Here is a 19,503-nt window from a genome sequence, read left to right as displayed (position 1 = left end):
AACCCCTTCCTGGGAGACGAGACAGTCGGTCTCTCTCCCCAGCGGCAGAGCCAGGAGCCAGGAGAGGAGACAGTTGGTCTCTCTCCCCAGCGGCAGAGCCATCCCCTGGGAGCGGAGGTAGCCATCCTCCCTCCCCATAAACAGAACCCCTTCCTGGGAGAGGAGACAGTTGGTCTCTCTCCCCAGCGGCAGAGCCAGGAGCCGGGAGAGGAGACAGTCGGTCTCTCTCCCCAGCGGAAGAGCCATCCCCTGGGAGGGGAGGTAGTCGTCCTCCCTCCCCGTAAACAGAACCCCTTCCTGGGAGAGGAGACAGTCGGTCTCTCTCCCCAGCGGCAGAGCCAGAAGCCCTTGCAGGGAGAGACGGGTATCGATATCTCTCCCCAGCGGCCAAATCCCTTTCTGGGAGAGGAGACATTTGGTCTCTCTCCCCAGCGGCATCACAGTTTCCCATGGAGCGGATGTAGCAGACCTCCCTCCCCAACGGTAGATCTCCTTCTCGGGAGAAGAGACAGACGGACTCTCCCCTCAGTAGCTTGGCAGGGTCTCTACCCTTTTCTTGTCCTGGAGTATTTCTCACAGGGGGCAGGCGTTGCATTGGGCAAGGAGGATAAAAGTGTATTCAGTTTGTGCCACATGTTTGGGCAGCCGAGCTTTACCTGCCCCACCAAAGAGCAACCTCCCCCTCTGGTCTGGGGTGGGAATACAGCTGGGAAACCGGCACTAGCTTTGTTTGTGGGTGGGTCACAGAGTGTCACAGAGAGAGGCAGTGTGGCCATAGAACTTAAGGACACTGGAACTTGTGGGACAGCAATTGTTTTGGAGCCGGCCTTAGAAAACTTGTTTGGGACATTGCATTATGTGACTGCGCCCAGGGTGCAGGGTATAAACACCGGCAGGAACCCCCCAGAATGCCCCAAGCTCAGGAGAAATGGTATAACCTCTCCCAGCAACCGAGAAGTGGAGGGCCACCGTCGGACAGCCCCAGGCCGACCTGTTAGGGGGCTAGCCGGGTTTGCCGAACTGGAAGGGGGGGGAGATGTCATGGATACCAGACGGCTAAGGCTATCCCCCACCCCCCTACAACCTCACCCCTGTTGTTTCTCAGTGGTTTGGGGCTCCTCAGAGCAACCACCATCTCTGCGAGCTGTTTGTTTGCTTTGTTTTGGCTTGTTTTTGTGTTCAGAGAAGAGTTGGTTTATGACCAGGAAAACCCTCCTAGGCTGGCCGGGCTCCTGGAACTCCCGGTCGGCCGCCTCACAACGGACACCCGCCTAACCCTTCTCAGGCTGGCCAGGCTCCTTGAACTGCTGGTCGCCACAGGACAGCAGAACACCCGCTAACTTTAACCCAGGTCGCTCCAGCATTATAGACTTGGACAAGGGAGCCACCCCAGCAGGAGTGCTAACAACAGGGCAGAGAGCCGCCAGCCTCTGCCCAGCACCTGTAACAGCTCCAGGAAACCTGGGAGCGGAGGTAGTCGTCCTCCTTGCCCTTACAGAGAACCCCTTGCAGGTAGAGATGGATGTCGATAACTCTCCTCAGCATCAGAACCCCTTCCCAGGAGAGGAGACAGTCGGTCTCTCTCCCCAGCGGCAGAGCCAGGAGCCGGGAGAGGAGACAGTCGGTCTCTCTCCCCAGTGGCAGAGCCATCCCCTGGGAGCGGAGGTAGTCATCCTTCCTCCCGTAAACAGAACCTCTTCCCGGGAGAGGAGACAGTCGGTCTCTCTCCCCAGCGGCAGAGCCATCCCCTGGGAGCGGAGGTAGTCATCCTCCCTCCCCGTAAACAGAACCCCTTCCTGGAAGAGGAGACAGTCGGTCTCTCTCCCCAGCGGCAGAGCCAGGAGCCAGGAGAGGAGACAGTTGGTCTCTCTCCCCAGTGGCAGAGCCATCCCCTGGGAGCGAAGGTAGTTGTCCTCCCTCCCCATAAACAGAACCCCTTCCTGGGAGAGGAGACAGTTGGTCTCTCTCCCCAGCGGCAGAGCCAGGAGCCGGGAGAGGAGACAGTCAGTCTCTCTCCCCAGCGGCAGAGCCATCCCCTGGGAGCGGAGGTAGTCGTCCTCCCTCCCCGTTAACAGAACCCCTTCCTGGGAGAGGAGACAGTCGGTCTCTCTCCCCAGCGGCAGAGCCAGAAGCCCTTGCAGGGAGAGATGGGTATCGATATCTCTCCCCAGCGGCCAAATCCCTTTCTGGGAGAGGAGACAGTTGGTCTCTCTCCCCAGCGGCAGCACAGTTTCCCATGGAGCGGATGTAGCAGACCTCCCTCCCCAGCGGTAGATCTCCGTCTTGGGAGAAGCGACAGACTGACTCTCCCCTCAGTAGCTTGGCAGGGTCTCTACCCTTTTCTTGTCCTGGAGTATTTTTCACAGGGGGCAGGCGTTGCATTGGGCAAGGAGGATACATGTTTGGGCACCCGAGCTTTACCTGCTGCACCAAAGAGCAACCTCCCCCTCTGGTCTGGGGTGGGAATACAGCTGGGAAACTGGCACTAGCTTTGTTTGTGGGTGGGTCACAGAGTGTCACAGAGAGAGGCAGTGTGGCCATAGAACTTAAGGACACTGGAACTTGTGGGACAGCAATTGTTTTGGAGCCGGCCTTAGAAAACTTGTTTGGGACATTGCATTATGTGCCTGCGCCCAGGGTGCAGGGTATAAACACCGGCAGGAACCCCCCAGGATGCCCCAAGCTCAGGAGAGATGGGATAACCTCTCCCAGCAACCGAGAAGTGGAGGGCCACCGTCAGACAGCCCCAGGCCGACCCGTTAGGGGGCTAGCCGGGTCTGCCGAACTGGAAGGGGGGGGAGATGTCACGGATACCAGACGGCTAAGGCTATCCCCCACCCCCCTACAATCCTCAGAGCAACCACAATCTCTGGGAGCTGTTTGTTTGCTTTGTTTTGGCTTGTTTTTGTGTTCAAAGAAGAGTTGGTTTATGACCAGGAAAACCCTCCTAGGCTGGCCGGGCTCCTGGAACTCCCAGTCGGTCGCCTCACAACGGACACCCGCCTAACCCTTCTCAGGCTGGCCAGGCTCTTTGAACTGCTAGTCGCCACAGGACAGCAGAACACCCGCTAACTTTAACCCAAGTCGCTCCAGCAACCATGTGCCCCAGAGCTCCGCTCTTTTGGGGATTAGTAGCCCCTGGGGAGTACAAGGGGTGGGGTAATTGCCGGAGGGGAGCTGCTTTGGGAACCAGGAGTTTTGGACACCCCTAACCCAATAACTTCAACGGACTGTAACTCCGGTCCCCAGTAACGAATCATGCTGATTTTTGGACTGTGAAATCTGGGGACTGAGAGCTTTAAAATGACTTCCTCCAGACTCCACTGGGATCCCTCCGAAACCGCCACACCTAGGTATTGAGATTATGTGGGACTGTGGCTGCTATGGAGGCGCCGGTTAGTCTGAAGGGGCGGGAATGGCGGGAAAATAGTGGGATTGTCCTTTGTGTTATCAAGATGAGCTGTGTGTAAAAAAGGAGTGTATGTTTTACAATAAAATCAGTTCCTGTTTAACCCGAATTCTAGTCTGTCTAGTTATTTGGGTTTGCTCCAGCTAAAATCACTTTCCTGAGCTACATAGCAGCCTGTTCCAGGCAGACGAAGGACACGCTGAAAGAGCTACCTAGTCTGGGTAGCTGGAGTCTGCCACAGGGTGGGACCCTGAGTACTGGTGCTGTCGGGCATCAGGGGTGGCTACAGGCTGTGGTCACTTGCCAGCTACATAGCTGCAGTTGGCAGGGAGGAAGCAGGACCCCTTTTGGCGGAGCTACCCAGTTGGGGTAGCGGGGGTATCCGTCACAATAAGTACTGTACTTACCAATCATACTTTGGGACTAAGCCTTGTAATACCTGTGTTACCATCATTCCCATATACTGGACTTCCAGTGTTTTACCATTAGGACTTCCGATTGGAGGACTTTTAAATCATGGGACTTTTTTGAAACATTTCACAAATATTGTTATTATTTAAATAGGCTACAAGTATCTTATTGTTATTACCATTGTAAATGACATGTTTGCTTGTTTTGTGTTACTTGTAGCAAGGGTAGAGTTTGGGGATAGGACCACTGAACATACCTATGGACTTAATTGTGAATTGGGGCTAAAAATCACAGCAGCTATAGAGTACTAAATACATGTGCATGCTCCTAATAATACCAAGAGAACATGAAAAAATGTATAATAGAAGTAAATTTAAACGTTTCTTAAAATAGCGTGCTCTGAAAATTTGATTTTAACTATACTGTCCTTTTAAAATACATTTTAAAATGTAAATGTGATTTGAACAATTATGTTTTCCACCATAACTGTGGCTTCAAAAAAAAATAATGAAATGTAGAGATTTAGCAGAAGAAATGCCGAAAACATAATGTATGATTAAAACGTTCTCGTATTTAGCAATACCTGCTACCTAGTAGATACTGCATTCTGATATTTTACCAGCTGGTGGCAGTATACGATAACGAAACCAGGGGGTGTTTTTGCTAAATTGACCTCAAATAAGAAACCAAGTAGCACGGATAACATATTTTAATTGTCTTCACATAAACTAATAATAAACAAATGCTAAGTTACACATGTTTTTTTGTTGTTGTTTTTATAAATCAAATGCCCCTTCAAATGAATTAAACATATTGTCAAATTTCCATTTTTAGAACACCTGTATTCTGCAGCGTTGAAATACCTAAAATAAAGGGATTTATTTAAAAATACATGTAATGAAACTGATAATTGTATTTTTTCACTAGAATACTCCTTTACCACTTATACAAATGCAGCGTTATATACTCATATATATAAATAATCGTCTATATACCTAAAATATAAATAGATGTCTAACTGGGAAGAATTGATGGCAAAAAGAGTTCAATAGCTTGTTTTATGGGATGATGATGACCACTCATAAATATAGGTCCTGGATTCCCTCCATACAGCAAATCTAATACAGCCACATATGTTTGTTTCATATGGAAATGGTCCTTTGTGATTTGTTTTGGGGCGTACCCTTCAAGCACTTGTGCGCACTGAGCAACACTGAAGAGCCAGGCTACATAGTAGCCACAAGTAATCACAATGTGTTTCTCGTTTCCATGGCAACGAGGGAATCCCTTGTGCACCTCACGTAACGACGGTATTTCCGTATCATGTGTAAACCAGATGGATCGAATTGCCCAATGAACAAATAGGAAATGTTTCTCTAGGCGGGGTTTTCACTCAGGACGAGGTCTGGAACGCAGCAAGGCGGAAGCGGAAGAGCTGTCTACAGTACCCTGACGCAGCATGAGCTGATGGTAAATTGATACACAGCGAGAGGCTCAGAAGCTGAGAGGACCGTGGGAACTTGTGCAGGTATAGCACGGTCTGGCATATAAATACGTTGATTGTATGGCAGCATCTATGAATATACAACACTATCTTTACTCATGTTTAAATGGTTATGAAACCCACAATTTTTCTTTCATGATTCAGATAGAACATGCAATTTTAAGCAACTTTCTAATAAACTCCTATTTTCAAATTTTCTTTGTTCCTTTGGTATCTTTATTTGAAAAGTAGGAATGTAAGCTTAGGAGCCGGTCCATTTTTGGTTCAGTACCTGAGCAGCGCTTGCTGATTGGTGCCTAAATGTATCCACCAATCAGTAAGTGGTACCCAGTGTGCTGAACCAAAAATGAGCCTGTTCCTAAGCTTACATTCCTGCCTTTTCAAATAAAGATACATAGAGCACAAATAAAAAAATAATAGGAGTACATTTGAAAGTTGCTTAAAACTGCATCTTCTATCTGAATCTTTAAAAAAAAAAAAAGGGTTTCATATCCCTTTAAATCATACCCATAATATTTGTTTATTGGTCAGTATGGGATTGATGTTAAAATAATGTATTTGTTTAAACTATGTTGGCACCATTAACATAGTATTGCAGTAGTTTTGTAATGTTTCTCTCTATTGTATGCTTAATGTTAAGGGGCTACACCGATTGATGTACAGGTAATAAACATTTACACTAGTACAGAAAGATATGCGGTCTCTGCAGTTGTTAAATATGTATAATGACACAAAATATGTTTTATGTCTATATGTATAGCTATAGCTTTGTTACATGAATGTTCTCTATTGTTCTTTGCTGCTCAGCTATGGACAGATCTACTGTTGCAAAGATGGGAGCTGTGGCTAGTGCCAGTATGTGCGCTCTGGTTGGAGGAGTGGTGCTGGCTCAGTACATTTTTACTGCCAAAAAGAAGACGGGCAGGAAAACCAAGATCATTGAGATGGTAAGTGTAGTATTTTGTACTGAGCTTTATGATATGATCAGACAAGACTGGTTTCTTTAATATTAATAATCAGTGGGTGGTATGTATGTGTGTGTGTATATATATATATATATATATATATATATATATATATATATATATATATATATATATATATATTTAGAAAGGAGAACGCCACAAACTGAACTGTCAACTTAAATGCAACAGATAAATATATGTAAATTCAAGATTTTACTCTTGATCACTTAATAGTTCTGAACTGCAGCTGTTTTTTAAGAATGCTGTTTCAAAATTACGCAACAGTTGAAATTTTATGCTGATTATTGCTTGCAAAACAACTTTTTAGTGTTTTTATTCTTTTTTTTTTTTTGCTTTATGAGATTGGACAATAAAGTATATTGATTTTTTAACACAATGTGTATTTGGAATTTTCTCTTGCTGTATACAGCGCTGTCGCGGCAGAGAGAAGCCCAGGATAGGGCATAAGGGGTTTATGATTGAGATAGAACATGCAAATTTAAACAACTTTCCAATTTACTTCCATAAACAAAGTGTTCAATCTTTTATATTTACACTTTTTGAGTCACCAGCTCCTACTGAGCATGTGCAGGAATTCACAGAATATATGTATATGCATTTGTGATTGGCTGATGGCTGTCACATGATACAGGGGGAGTGGAAATAAATATAACTGACATTTTCAGATTTTTTTTTTACTACTCATTTGAAGCTCAGACTAAGTTCTATTGCATTGTATTTTTATCATGCATTTATTGATTATACAAATATACTGTATTTAATGGTCCTTTAAGTAGAATGTCTCCTAGATTAACTGATTTAAATTCTTGTTGTTTTCTCCCCAGTGATTTCTAGTGTAGTCGAAAAAATCAGTTACTTGCTACCCCTCCCCAATACTTGTAAAAGTATTTGCATAATCCAGAGCTTTTTGTTGTATAACTGGCTGTGTGGCAGCAAGATAGCCAGTGACTGAGCTGTATTTCCGTTTACCCCTATATATTATATACTGAAGACTGTGTTGATGAATAAATAAGATAAAATCTTTAAAAATATATATAATGACAATCTAATGGATCTTCTGAATATTTTTTTGCTAACAGGGGTACACTAACATGACAGAATTTCAGGGTATCCGAACTAGAGCACAAGTTAAATAATCAGCTGATCAGTAACTAAACTGTTCCTTTGATTAAAAAGACAAAAATTAGTGAGTTTAAAATATTTTAAATACTCATATTTTGATTCTGCACATTTTGTGTCAAAAGTTCTTAATTTCATTTTGGTAGAGTAACGCAGAAAACTTTTATTTTTTGTTAATGTGCCTAAGAAGGAAAAAATATAAACATAAATCAGCTTGTATTTTTGCGTTCCATAGTTTTACATACGTAAAAAAAAATTCTCTGACTTATTTTAGAACTAATGGGATACTTTTTATCAAGGTTTAAAATCTGTCAGTTCATTGTACTATATATTTTATTGCTCTCTTGGATTACATTTTGTGCTGATTTCTTGTATATTGTGCTAATACTTTAGCATACAAAGCAATGCATTAGTGTATTAAAAGGGAATAAAAAAAATAAATATTATATAGTAAGCAGGCAAAAGGATGCTCACTCCAGGATTTTTTATAGCCGTCCCCTTTATTGTAACGTTTCGAGTTTCACCCCTTTCGTCAGACACCACAAAAATGACATACTCACCCCCACCGTGACTTATATAACATTTGTAAGAGCAGACATCGAGCCACGACTCCAATCGGTCACCCCCACACAGAGTGACATCATCAGCCAGCGTCCCCGACGACCAGTCTCCTAACCTTGTGAATAAAAACATAATAATTCAGCATATACACAAATCATCCATAATATAGATTAAGCAGGAGAATAAGGCATAAATGGAAACCTCTACAGTACCACTATTAAATACACATGGCTCATTGCTGGTTTGTATACCTCACCTCGCATTTGGTATAAGGCGGTTGTCATGGCAACACATATATAACTTAAGACTCCTATTAGCGTCCCTTCTAACTTAAAATATAGTGCTATCTAAAAGTGATGGACAACCAATCTAAGGGCCAATATGTCCCCATCCATCCATATTTAGATAAAGATAACTATGAAATATCAAATAAATTTTAATCTATATTGAACAATGTATAACTAGGACTACTAGTTCAAAAGGAGAAAACGGTGAATATTCCGCCTCATAAGAGCGGAGGTACATGATCAATTATATTGTACTTCAGATCCACAACAGTATGTCCTTTAAGTGCAAAATGCCGTGCAACAGGTTGATCTGATGAACCCTTCTGTATGTCCATACGTATGGCTTGACCTATTGTTAGCCATGCGTGTCCGAAGATCATAATTGGTTTTTCCTACATAGAATAGGCCACAACGTACAGTGATAGACTGTATAGGTGGTCGTGCAAGTTAGACAATGTTTGTGGAAGAAGCGTTTCTTTTTAGTAGGATGAGTAAAATATTTCCCGTTTTGTAACCCATTACACGTCGTTATCTTAAAGCATCCTGGTTTCACTGTTTCTAACCTAGACTTTTCCTTGTAACACTGTCTTGGATCTGTCTTTACAAGAATGTCTCGTAGGGAGGTAGCCCTCCTAAATCCTACCCATGGAGAGGCTATATGACCAAACAGGAGAGCTGGATCACTCTTCACAATCTATGTGTGAGGGGGTGTGGGGAGCGCTAATAGTTCTAGCTGTGAGTTGGACTAATGTATGTGGTAATTATATGTATTATCTATTATATATTATTCATGTATATTTACAATTGTTCCAAGTGTCTATCTATCACCTCGTGATTAAAAATAGTCAACACTATATTAATGTTGTTTAGTGTTAACCTATGGTTTTAAACAGTGTTAATAGTAGAGCTGCGCATCTTCACCTGTCTCACGATTCGATTCGATTACGATTATCATCGTAACGATTCGATACGATTCGATTCTACGATGCATCGCGATGCATCACGATTACTGCACTATTTCTGCCCAATTTTTCAATTTTTCAGAAAAAACATTTCAAGAAGTCAAAGTATTGAAATAAACTCTTTTTTTATTTTATTAGCTCAAAAAAGGACACTCTTCCTGTGGCAAAGTCTGAACACAGCAGACAACAACAGTTTATAGAACAGTAAATACTAAATGGCAATTGTTGTATTGGTTTGGAAACAATATTATGGCATCAAACTGTAGTTACAGAGTACGTAGTGTAAAAAGTGCAGTGCTCACAGTGTACTTCTTCAGTAAAAGAAAATATTTAAATGTATATATTATATATTAGTAAAAGTACACTATACACTTGTAACTATGTTGGTTTTAATTTAATTTCTTTACTTACTTAGTAATAATAATATAGACATTAAATTAAAACCCAAATAGATAGGTTAAGCTTAAGTTACCACCATAATACCTTATTTGTGTGAAACTGAAAATTGTCCTCAGAAAACAAAACATAAATCCCTTATAGGTACAAAATTACAGGTGCAGTCCACTGTGCCTTCATGACTGTCAATTTGTGGCAAACAAACATCACGTGAAGAATCTGGAACACAACACACAGCACAGAGTGTGCACACGACACACATGTTATTGTGACATATACAATTAGTTTACACAGTTACAGACTTACAATAGTACTAGAGAGAGAGACATTTAAAACAAGTAGCATTGAACTGAACTACTATAACTACAGTTTCTTCTTGATGATTATATTATCTTTATGGGATCACAAATATAATTAGTTAGTTATTAGTTACTGTTAAAGCAGTACTACACACAACTGAACACAGTGACTGAGTCTGTCACTAAACAGTACACAGCAGTCACACACAAACAAACAATACATAAAAAAGGACACAGACATCAAGGAGTAAATCATGGTGAAGAAAGGGTGGCACGCCACTCACCTGAGGTGTGTGTGCTTTATTTTTGTATTGTGCTGTTGTGTGTGGCACTGTGTGCTGTACTGTCTGTCTGTAGTGTACATTATATTTGTGATCCAATAAAGATTTACTCAAGGTTTACTCAAGGCTTTTCCTTCCCTAGTGGTTTGGCTTCAGTCTCACTCTCTGCATAGTGCACTCATAGACAGTTGACAGTCACACTCACTAGACACTCAGACACTAAAGACACAGTGGGACACACACACAAACAAAAACATTCAAAGGCACCACAGCCACCCAGTCAGCCACAGTCACACTCACACTCATAGACACTTAGACACTGGGACAGACACACAATCACATACAAACAAAAACATTCAAAGGCAGTTAATACACTCATATCACAGCACACACTCATAGAGAATGAGATACATACAAACTTTTCAAACTGGCACTCACTCACTCACAGACACACTCACACACTCATAAAGAGACAGTTAGACACTGCAGTACACACATTGTTATTGTTAACTGGTTGGTTATATTCGGTTAACCCCTACAGATCTGCCTGAGAGTGGGTGGGATGGCATTTGGGATTGGGAATTGGGATCATAAACAAAAACATATGATATCTTTCTTAAAGGGTCTATTTAAAATAGACAATTTTTAGTGTGAAAGAATAATATTAATAATCCCTTATGCAGTGTGCACTATGCACTCACTGCATTGCAAACAATACAGGGGTGTGCTGTAAACAATAGCACAACATGTACAAAACAGAGCACTTCCTGATTTTGCAAACATCACAGTAACACTAGAAGTAGTAATAGACATTATACAACAAGTAGCATTGAACTACTAGATTTACTAACTTTGATTATCTTTATGGGATCACAAATATATTGTTACACAACACACACACAGTCACAGTCACACACAGTCAAACAATACCAAAAAAAACACACATCATAAAAAGAGTGAATCATGGTGAAGGGTGACACTGACTGACAGTACACGCACACATGAGGTGTGTGCAGTTGTGTGTTTCTTTTGTATTGTGTGTGTGACTGTGACAGAGTGACGTGGTCGGTCGTGTCGTGTAGTGTACTAGTATATTTTGTGATCCAACAAAGATTTACTCAAGGTTTTAAGCTTCATTTTTCAAAAAGCTATAAGCTATATAACAGTAACAAATATAAAATAACTTAACAGTAGTCTGCACTGGGCAGTGGGGCACACAGCACTTTCTTCTGGATGTGCCAAAAAACATTAAATATTAATATTATAAACCTGAATCACTACTCAGAATTATGGAATATGTAGGTTTTTCTGTAAGAACACTAGTTGATCCACATGCTCTGGTTTGAGGGTGCTTCTTTTTGCCGTTACCACATCTCCTGCAGTGGAGAAAACCCACTCTGCAGACACGCTTGTACCTGGGATACACAAGTATCGCTTTGACAAATGAGAGAGGAGGGGAAATATGACCTCATGTACATGCCACCATTTCAAAGGGTCTTCAGTGAGAGGCAGAGATGGGGCTTTACAATATTTCTCTATTTCCTCTTCAGCCTTGGCATAGGGGGTCTTGGGTTCTATTGTACCTTCAGTGTCAGTGAAAGACTGTCCCAGCAAAGTCATGAGAAGCGATGTGGACTTTCTTTTGGGAGGAGAAGGGTTATCCTCCTCGATGGCTGATTCTTCTTCCAGAGTTTCTTTTCCCTCAGGCAGTGGCACTTCATCCACGTTTGTCCTCCTAGATGTAACTGTGCTAGTACACTCAATCTGTGTTTGAACAAAAGAATAGAAAAAATAGCATTCATTATTACCTCGAGCAGCCAGCCAGCTAATGCTATGTGTGTGCTCAGAGAGACAGTAATGCATAAATAAATGCATGCAACAGCTCACATCTATTAGGAAGGACTCGGGAGTGGACGGAGGAGGAGGAAAGTTGACTGACTGTGGCGTTTTCAAACTGACTTATATAATAAACCTTGTACTCATTAAACTAGCTACTAATCAAGCTACTGCAGTGATAGCTAAGCCTATTTTGTATGGATGATGGTATGTTTTATGTTTGTTTTCAATTTATACATTTTTCAAGAAACATGATGCAATTAAAATTACCTCCAAGGATGCAGCCTCCTCAGTCACTCCTCTGTATATCTCCAATCTCTCCTCCTCTGTGAGAATAAAAGGCAGTCCCTTAAAACGAGGATCCAGGGCAGAGGCTGTATAAAGTATCTTCTTCTCTGCCTCACTGCTGTACCTCTTCAGAAGATCTGTTTTGATGGCATTCTTGATCTCATGGATCATGGGTGTGTCTCCCATGGTGTCTGTCATGTTCTGGAGCAGTTGTGCATTTAGAGGGGCAATGAGAGAAACAGTTGGATTGCGCTCTTCTGACATCAGTGTGGTTGCATCTTTCATTGGCTTTAATGCACTCACAGCATCCTCTGCATTTGACACATCTGTTTCGTTGAGAGTGCAGAGATCTGACTCACTTTTTCTGACTTCTGGAGACAACAATGTGGCACAGATTGCAGGTTGCTGTTCTAGGAACCTCTCGACCATGTCATATGAGCTGTTCCACCTTGTTGTCACATCAGTTATCAGCTTATGATTCTTCAGGCCAAGACATTTCTGTTTTTCTTTCAGACAGTGGTTTGCTGTAGTGCTGCGGTGAAAAAATGTTGATATTCGTCGCACTCTGCCTAAAAGCCTGGAGAGCGTGGCCACTTTCAGCGCCCGCTGGGATGCGAGATTCAGTGTATGGGCGAAGCATTTTACATGAGGGAATTTTCCAACTTGAGCAGCAACAATCATGTTCGAAGCATTGTCGGTCACAAGCACTACAGATTTATCGGACAGCTGCCATTCTTCCACGACACAAGACAGTAGCTCCGCCAGATGAGAACCCGTGTGAGACTCATAAACTGCTCTCGTTTGCAGCACATGCGACAAGATCTTCCAGTCCTTGCTAATGTAATGTGCAGTTACTGTTACATAAGACTCCGTCGTGACTGAAGTCCATGAATCACACGTTAGTGCGACTCGACTGGCTTGGCTCATTGATGCAATTACCTGAGCTTTTGTTTCTTGGTAGAGTGCAGGTATAACGTTTTCTGTTAAGTGATTGCGTGACGGGATCTTATAACGTGGCTCTAGTGTCTTCAACAGGTTGCGAAAACCAAGGTTTTCCACAACAGAGTAAGGCCGTAGGTCCTTCGCTATGAAAGTTGCCACAGCTTTGGTTATTCTCTTCCCTTTTTCAGAGTTGGGTGGCAAAGTTGACAGCATTGCATCAATACTTGGCTGAAGAGCTTCAGCTAGTCTTGTTATTTCCTTGGCAGTGGCACTGGCGGCAGCGGCAGGGGTTAGCATCTCAGAGTGAAAACGTCTAACGTGATTTCTCAAGTTAGTAGTATTCCCTAGGTATTTAATTTTTGTGTGACAGGCTTTACAAACCGCGTGTGTCTTGTCCAATTCGTGCTTTCCAGTATGTTCATAAAATCCAAAATGTGCCCAGATGCTTGCTTTTAAAATGCTAGGTGCATTTTTTATCTCTATCTTTTTTGTCTCCCTCTGTCATTTTAGCATGACATGTACATATGTGACGGATGATGTTGTTGTCAACGTCAAACTCTGTCAGTGTTAAAAAAAAAAAGAAAATACACTAAGTTCCAGTTGTCAAAATGTCAAGCCGCAAATGTAAAATCAACAAGTACTAGTAACTTCAACTACTTTGCCAATGCCATACATTTTGCGAACATAAATTTTAAAACAAATTGCATTGTGATAATTGCAGGGGACATCACTCACTCACTGACACAGTTACTGTAATATATTACACACTTAAAGGTGCAAAAACCCAAACATTTACTTTCATGATTCAGATAGAGAATACAATTTTAAATAAACATCATAACTAACTCTTCTATTATTTAATTTGCTTCATACTTCTCAGATATCGTTTGTTGATGACATATTAGCAATGCATTGCACAGCACACACATTACTTACTAAGTATATAATACTTATTACTTTGTGCACAAGGAGGAGGCTATGCATTTCAACAAAGGATAAGCAAATTATATAATAGGGAAAGTTGTTTAAAATTGCATGCACTTTCTTGAATTAATATATTATTAAAATATTAGAACTTCAGACCAGGCCATCCATCCATGTGAAAAACATGTAGATAATAGATACAGATTAGACTAATAGAGACATTATTAGACAATAATAGTATACTATATTTATTTATAATACATTTTTTATATATGCAATATTATTCAATAATGCAGCAATTAATTATGCAGCAGCCTGAGCCTCAGTCAGCTCAGCATACTACGTTAAGTAAATAAGGCAAGTATTTAATTGTTACCCCTTATTGTGTAATAAATGTGATTGTGTACCCCTTATTGATTTGCTCTTTAAGTAAGTTAATAATTAGTTTACCTATTGGCAAATGGCAAGTAGTAGGCAGTTGAGGCAATAGGCAGGCATGGCAATGGCAATTATGGCATGGCATTGGCAAAATGTACAACGTTTTGGTAACTAGTATTAACTAAACAAACAGTTAGTCTAATTCTCACCATAGGTCTCCTCCTCTGTCTCCCACAAAATAAAAATGAGCCCGCCGTGTAGCTGTAGTATACCGCCGTGTACCATCATCAATCTCAGGCAACACACTCCTGCTTTGCTCCTACTGCGTAACTTCGGCACTTCAAGAGACCGCCCATGGAGCGCCCATGCTGCTTTATTGGGTGACGTGACGTCAGTGACGTCAAAACGATGTACCGCGCACTTTCGCGCACTTTCTTTTACTTTTCCTGGAGGCTGGTCACGTGGGTAACGTTAATCGATTATCGCGTCTCAGCGCATCGATGCAGAATCGTTTCATGCCGCATCGCGATGCATCGTCAAAACGATTATTTTTGACAGGCCTAGTTAATAGTGCATATATTATGCTAATAGTGCATATAGTATATACCTTGAGAACCTAATGTCGTTTTATGCCTTTAAATCAATGTGCCTTTAAAATATAGTTTCGTATTGTGCCTTTAAATCCCTTAGTTAGTCATAAAATGAATGGATTGCTCCTCTGTATTAGTTCATACCAAATTGATATATCTATCTAATGACACCAAACTAGTTAAAGTTCAAAAATATTTTTATATGAAATTTCACGTTATATATGCAGATACAAATAAAAAATAAAAATAAATGCAGATACAAATAAAATTTATACAGATAAAATGTTACTAAGATAAATTCAGAATGATTCCATTAGCCACCTATTGTTGGCATACATATAATAAAAAAACTTTGTATAAAAGTCAGTTTTTACATAAGAAGGCTGTTAGGGTCTGATTAGTGATGTGGTATCAAATACTCCAGTGCACACTCTCCTTGTGTGCCTTAACTTTACTCTTAGATTATGTATACATTTGTTGCGAAAAATATGTAATGAAGTTGTGGCCACAACTGAGTTCTTTGACTTATCTTCCGTGTCTCCAAATCTGGACAATGTAGTGTTGCACTCCCCCTAACCGGACTTCTGATTGTGTCTTACCTCGTTTTTCTTTGGGGTCTTGGGAAGCTGTACGCCCGATGGTATACCTTAATGGAGGATCAGCGTCTCTCCGTTTGAAGTTCCCGGCGGCTTGCTTCCTCTCCCTGACGTCGTGTGTCTCACGTGTTCCGTTGGAGGCCAATCAGGTAACCGGATCGTGAGGGGAGTGTATCTCCTTGGAATCCTCGCTTGCTTGGTTCTGTAGCGGCTTTCGAAATCCACACTCGATAGTCTGTCTACGCGTTTCAGCGCTCTCCTGCGCCTTTATCAAGACTTGTATGTTGTAGTGTGGTGTATAGCTCTATTTAAGGTTCCGGTCTGTTTAATGACTCCTCCCTTTGGGTATTTTTGTAAGCCTTCTTATGTTAATGTTTTTAGACTCATTCATAAAAAAGATACTTCATTCATATAATAAATTTCTTCTAATACAGATGTCATTCCTTATATAATATAAATTATAAGTTTATGATTACATTCTGTGATGATATATACAATGGAAATACGTGTCAGTTGATATTTTTGGATGCGAAAATTGATATTTGAGTCATGTAATAAATTTCTTCTAATACAGATGTCATTCCCTATATAATATAAATTGTAAGTTTATTTTCCTTTCTGTGATGATATATACAATGAAAATACGTGTCAATTGATATTTTTGGATACATTCATAAGAATGATACTTATTTCTCTAATACTTATGTTATTCCTTCTGTTATAAATTGTAAGTTAATAATTCTATACTGTGATAATCTATGCATATACACTGTGATGATCTAGTGTTTAATCTGTGAGCTAATATAGTGATATTAACAGTGCATTGAAGTTTACAATTTATTTTGATATTTAATATTTAATATTATTGGATCCGTTTTTGGTGTGCACTATTTTAAACTTGTATAATTATTCTTATATATCATATTCATATTTATATGGTTTTATAAATGAGTTGGATTCTATAATGGATTTAAACTATCAAAGTCGTATTTTTGATACTTTATATCCATTATTATTTTGACTGGATGTATAATAGAATATTAGCTTAACATACAGTTTATAGATCTTTTTAGTTATATAAATGGATTGAGATCTAATTCGGCATTTAAACCATTGGGGGTTAGTGTATTAAATTTAAAAATTAATTCTGCTTCTTTCAATAGCATGAGTTTCTCCATATCACCTCCTCTTTTATCCATTACTTTTTTTATGCCCCAATATTTGAAGCCAATTGGTTTCTTTTGATGAACCTCTGTAAAATGTTTAGATAATAAATGTTTACAGTTACCTATTTTTATATTTGACAGATGTTCTCTGATTGAATCATGTAATGGGCGACTTGTTTGGCCCAAGTACTGTAAATTACATTGGCATTGTATTAAGTATATGGTGTTAATATCAGAACATCTGATTACTTCTCTTATTGGGTATCTAAAATTGTTTTTAGTAGATCTTACTTCTTTGTCTTTTTTTCCATATCTGCAGGCTTTACAACTGTTACAGGGGAAAAAGCCTTGTAGTGTCTTACCTAATAAATCTTGTTCTTTTGATTCCTTAGTTTTATTGAGTTGGCTGGGAGCCAATATACTTTTTAAATTTTTTGTTTTTCTGAATACGATTGTTGGATGTTCTTCTATTATGTCTGTTAGTAACGGATCTTTCCTAATTATTCAGAAAAACAAAAAATTTAAAAAGTATATTGGCTCCCAGCCAATTCAATAAAACTAAGGAATCAAAAGAACAAGATTTATTAGGTAAGACACTACAAGGCTTTTTCCCCTGTAACAGTTGTAAAGCCTGCAGATATGGAAAAAAAGACAAAGAAGTAAGATCTACTAAAAACAATTTTAGATACCCAATAAGAGAAGTAATCAGATGTTCTGATATTAACACCATATACTTAATACAATGCCAATGTAATTTACAGTACTTGGGCCAAACAAGTCGCCCATTACATGATCGAATCAGAGAACATCTGTCAAATATAAAAATAGGTAACTGTAAACATTTATTATCTAAACATTTTACAGAGGTTCATCAAAAGAAACCAATTGGCTTCAAATATTGGGGCATAAAAAAAGTAATGGATAAAAGAGGAGGTGATATGGAGAAACTCATGCTATTGAAAGAAGCAGAATTAATTTTTAAATTTAATACACTAACCCCCAATGGTTTAAATGCCGAATTAGATCTCAATCCATTTATATAACTAAAAAGATCTATAAACTGTATGTTAAGCTAATATTCTATTATACATCCAGTCAAAATAATAATGGATATAAAGTATCAAAAATACGACTTTGATAGTTTAAATCCATTATAGAATCCAACTCATTTATAAAACCATATAAATATGAATATGATATATAAGAATAATTATACAAGTTTTTAAAATAGTGCACACCAAAAACGGATCCAATAATATTAAATATTAAATATCAAAATAAATTGTAAACTTCAATGCACTGTTAATATCACTATATTAGCTCACAGATTAAACACTAGATCATCACAGTGTATATGCATAGATTATCACAGTATAGAATTATTAACTTACAATTTATAACAGAAGGAATAACATAAGTATTAGAGAAATAAGTATCATTCTTATGAATGTATCCAAAAATATCAATTGACACGTATTTTCATTGTATATATCATCACAGAAAGGAAAATAAACTTACAATTTATATTATATAGGGAATGACATCTGTATTAGAAGAAATTTATTACATGACTCAAATATCAATTTTTGCATCCAAAAATATCAACTGACACGTATTTCCATTGTATATATCATCACAGAATGTAATCATAAACTTATAATTTATATTATATAAGGAATGACATCTGTATTAGAAGAAATTTATTATATGAATGAAGTATCTTTTTTATGAATGAGTCTAAAAACATTAACATAAGAAGGCTTACAAAAATACCCAAAGGGAGGAGTCATTAAACAGACCGGAACCTTAAATAGAGCTATACACCACACTACAACATACAAGTCTTGATAAAGGCGCAGGAGAGCGCTGAAACGCGTAGACAGACTATCGAGTGTGGATTTCGAAAGCCGCTACAGAACCAAGCAAGCGAGGATTCCAAGGAGATACACTCTCCCCCACGATCCGGTTACCTGATTGGCCTCCAACGGAACACGTGAGACACACGACGTCAGGGAGAGGAAGCAAGCCGCCGGGAACTTCAAACGGAGAGACGCTGATCCTCCATTAAGGTATACCATCGGGCGTACAGCTTCCCAAGACCCCAAAGAAAAACGAGGTAAGACACAATCAGAAGTCCGGTTAGGGGGAGTGCAACACTACATTGTCCAGATTTGGAGACACGGAAGATAAGTCAAAGAACTCAGTTGTGGCCACAACTTCATTACATATTTTTCGCAACAAATGTATACATAATCTAAGAGTAAAGTTAAGGCACACAAGGAGAGTGTGCACTGGAGTATTTGATACCACATCACTAATCAGACTCTAACAGCCTTCTTATGTAAAAACGGACTTTTATACAAAGTTTTTTTATTATATGTATGCCAACAATAGGTGGCTAATGGAATCATTCTGAATTTATCTTAGTAACATTTTATCTGTATAAATTTTATTTGTATCTGCATTTATTTTTATTTTTTATTTGTATCTGCATATATAACGTGAAATTTCATATAAAAATATTTTTGAACTTTAACTAGTTTGGTGTCATTAGATAGATATATCAAT

General features: G+C 39.7%; 1 protein-coding gene across 2 annotated transcripts in view; it reads left to right on the top strand.

Annotated features, from left to right (window-relative positions):
• The first annotated feature begins 5,247 nt into the window (after window positions 1–5,247).
• NT5C3A (5'-nucleotidase, cytosolic IIIA) overlaps window positions 5,248–19,503 on the top strand; it is a 180,342-nt gene continuing 166,086 nt past the window's right edge. For both annotated transcript variants that reach the window (XM_053714430.1, XM_053714429.1), the window contains exons 1-2: window positions 5,248–5,348; window positions 6,132–6,271. In XM_053714430.1, coding sequence (XP_053570405.1) covers window positions 6,134–6,271 — 138 coding nt within the window. In that variant the 5' untranslated portion in view covers window positions 5,248–5,348; window positions 6,132–6,133. The remainder of the gene's footprint in view (window positions 5,349–6,131; window positions 6,272–19,503) is intronic.

The sequence above is a fragment of the Bombina bombina genome, chromosome 5 (assembly GCF_027579735.1).
Source record: "Bombina bombina isolate aBomBom1 chromosome 5, aBomBom1.pri, whole genome shotgun sequence".
NCBI classification, from domain to species: Eukaryota; Metazoa; Chordata; class Amphibia; order Anura; family Bombinatoridae; genus Bombina; species Bombina bombina.
This window is presented reverse-complemented; position numbering and strand designations above follow the sequence as displayed.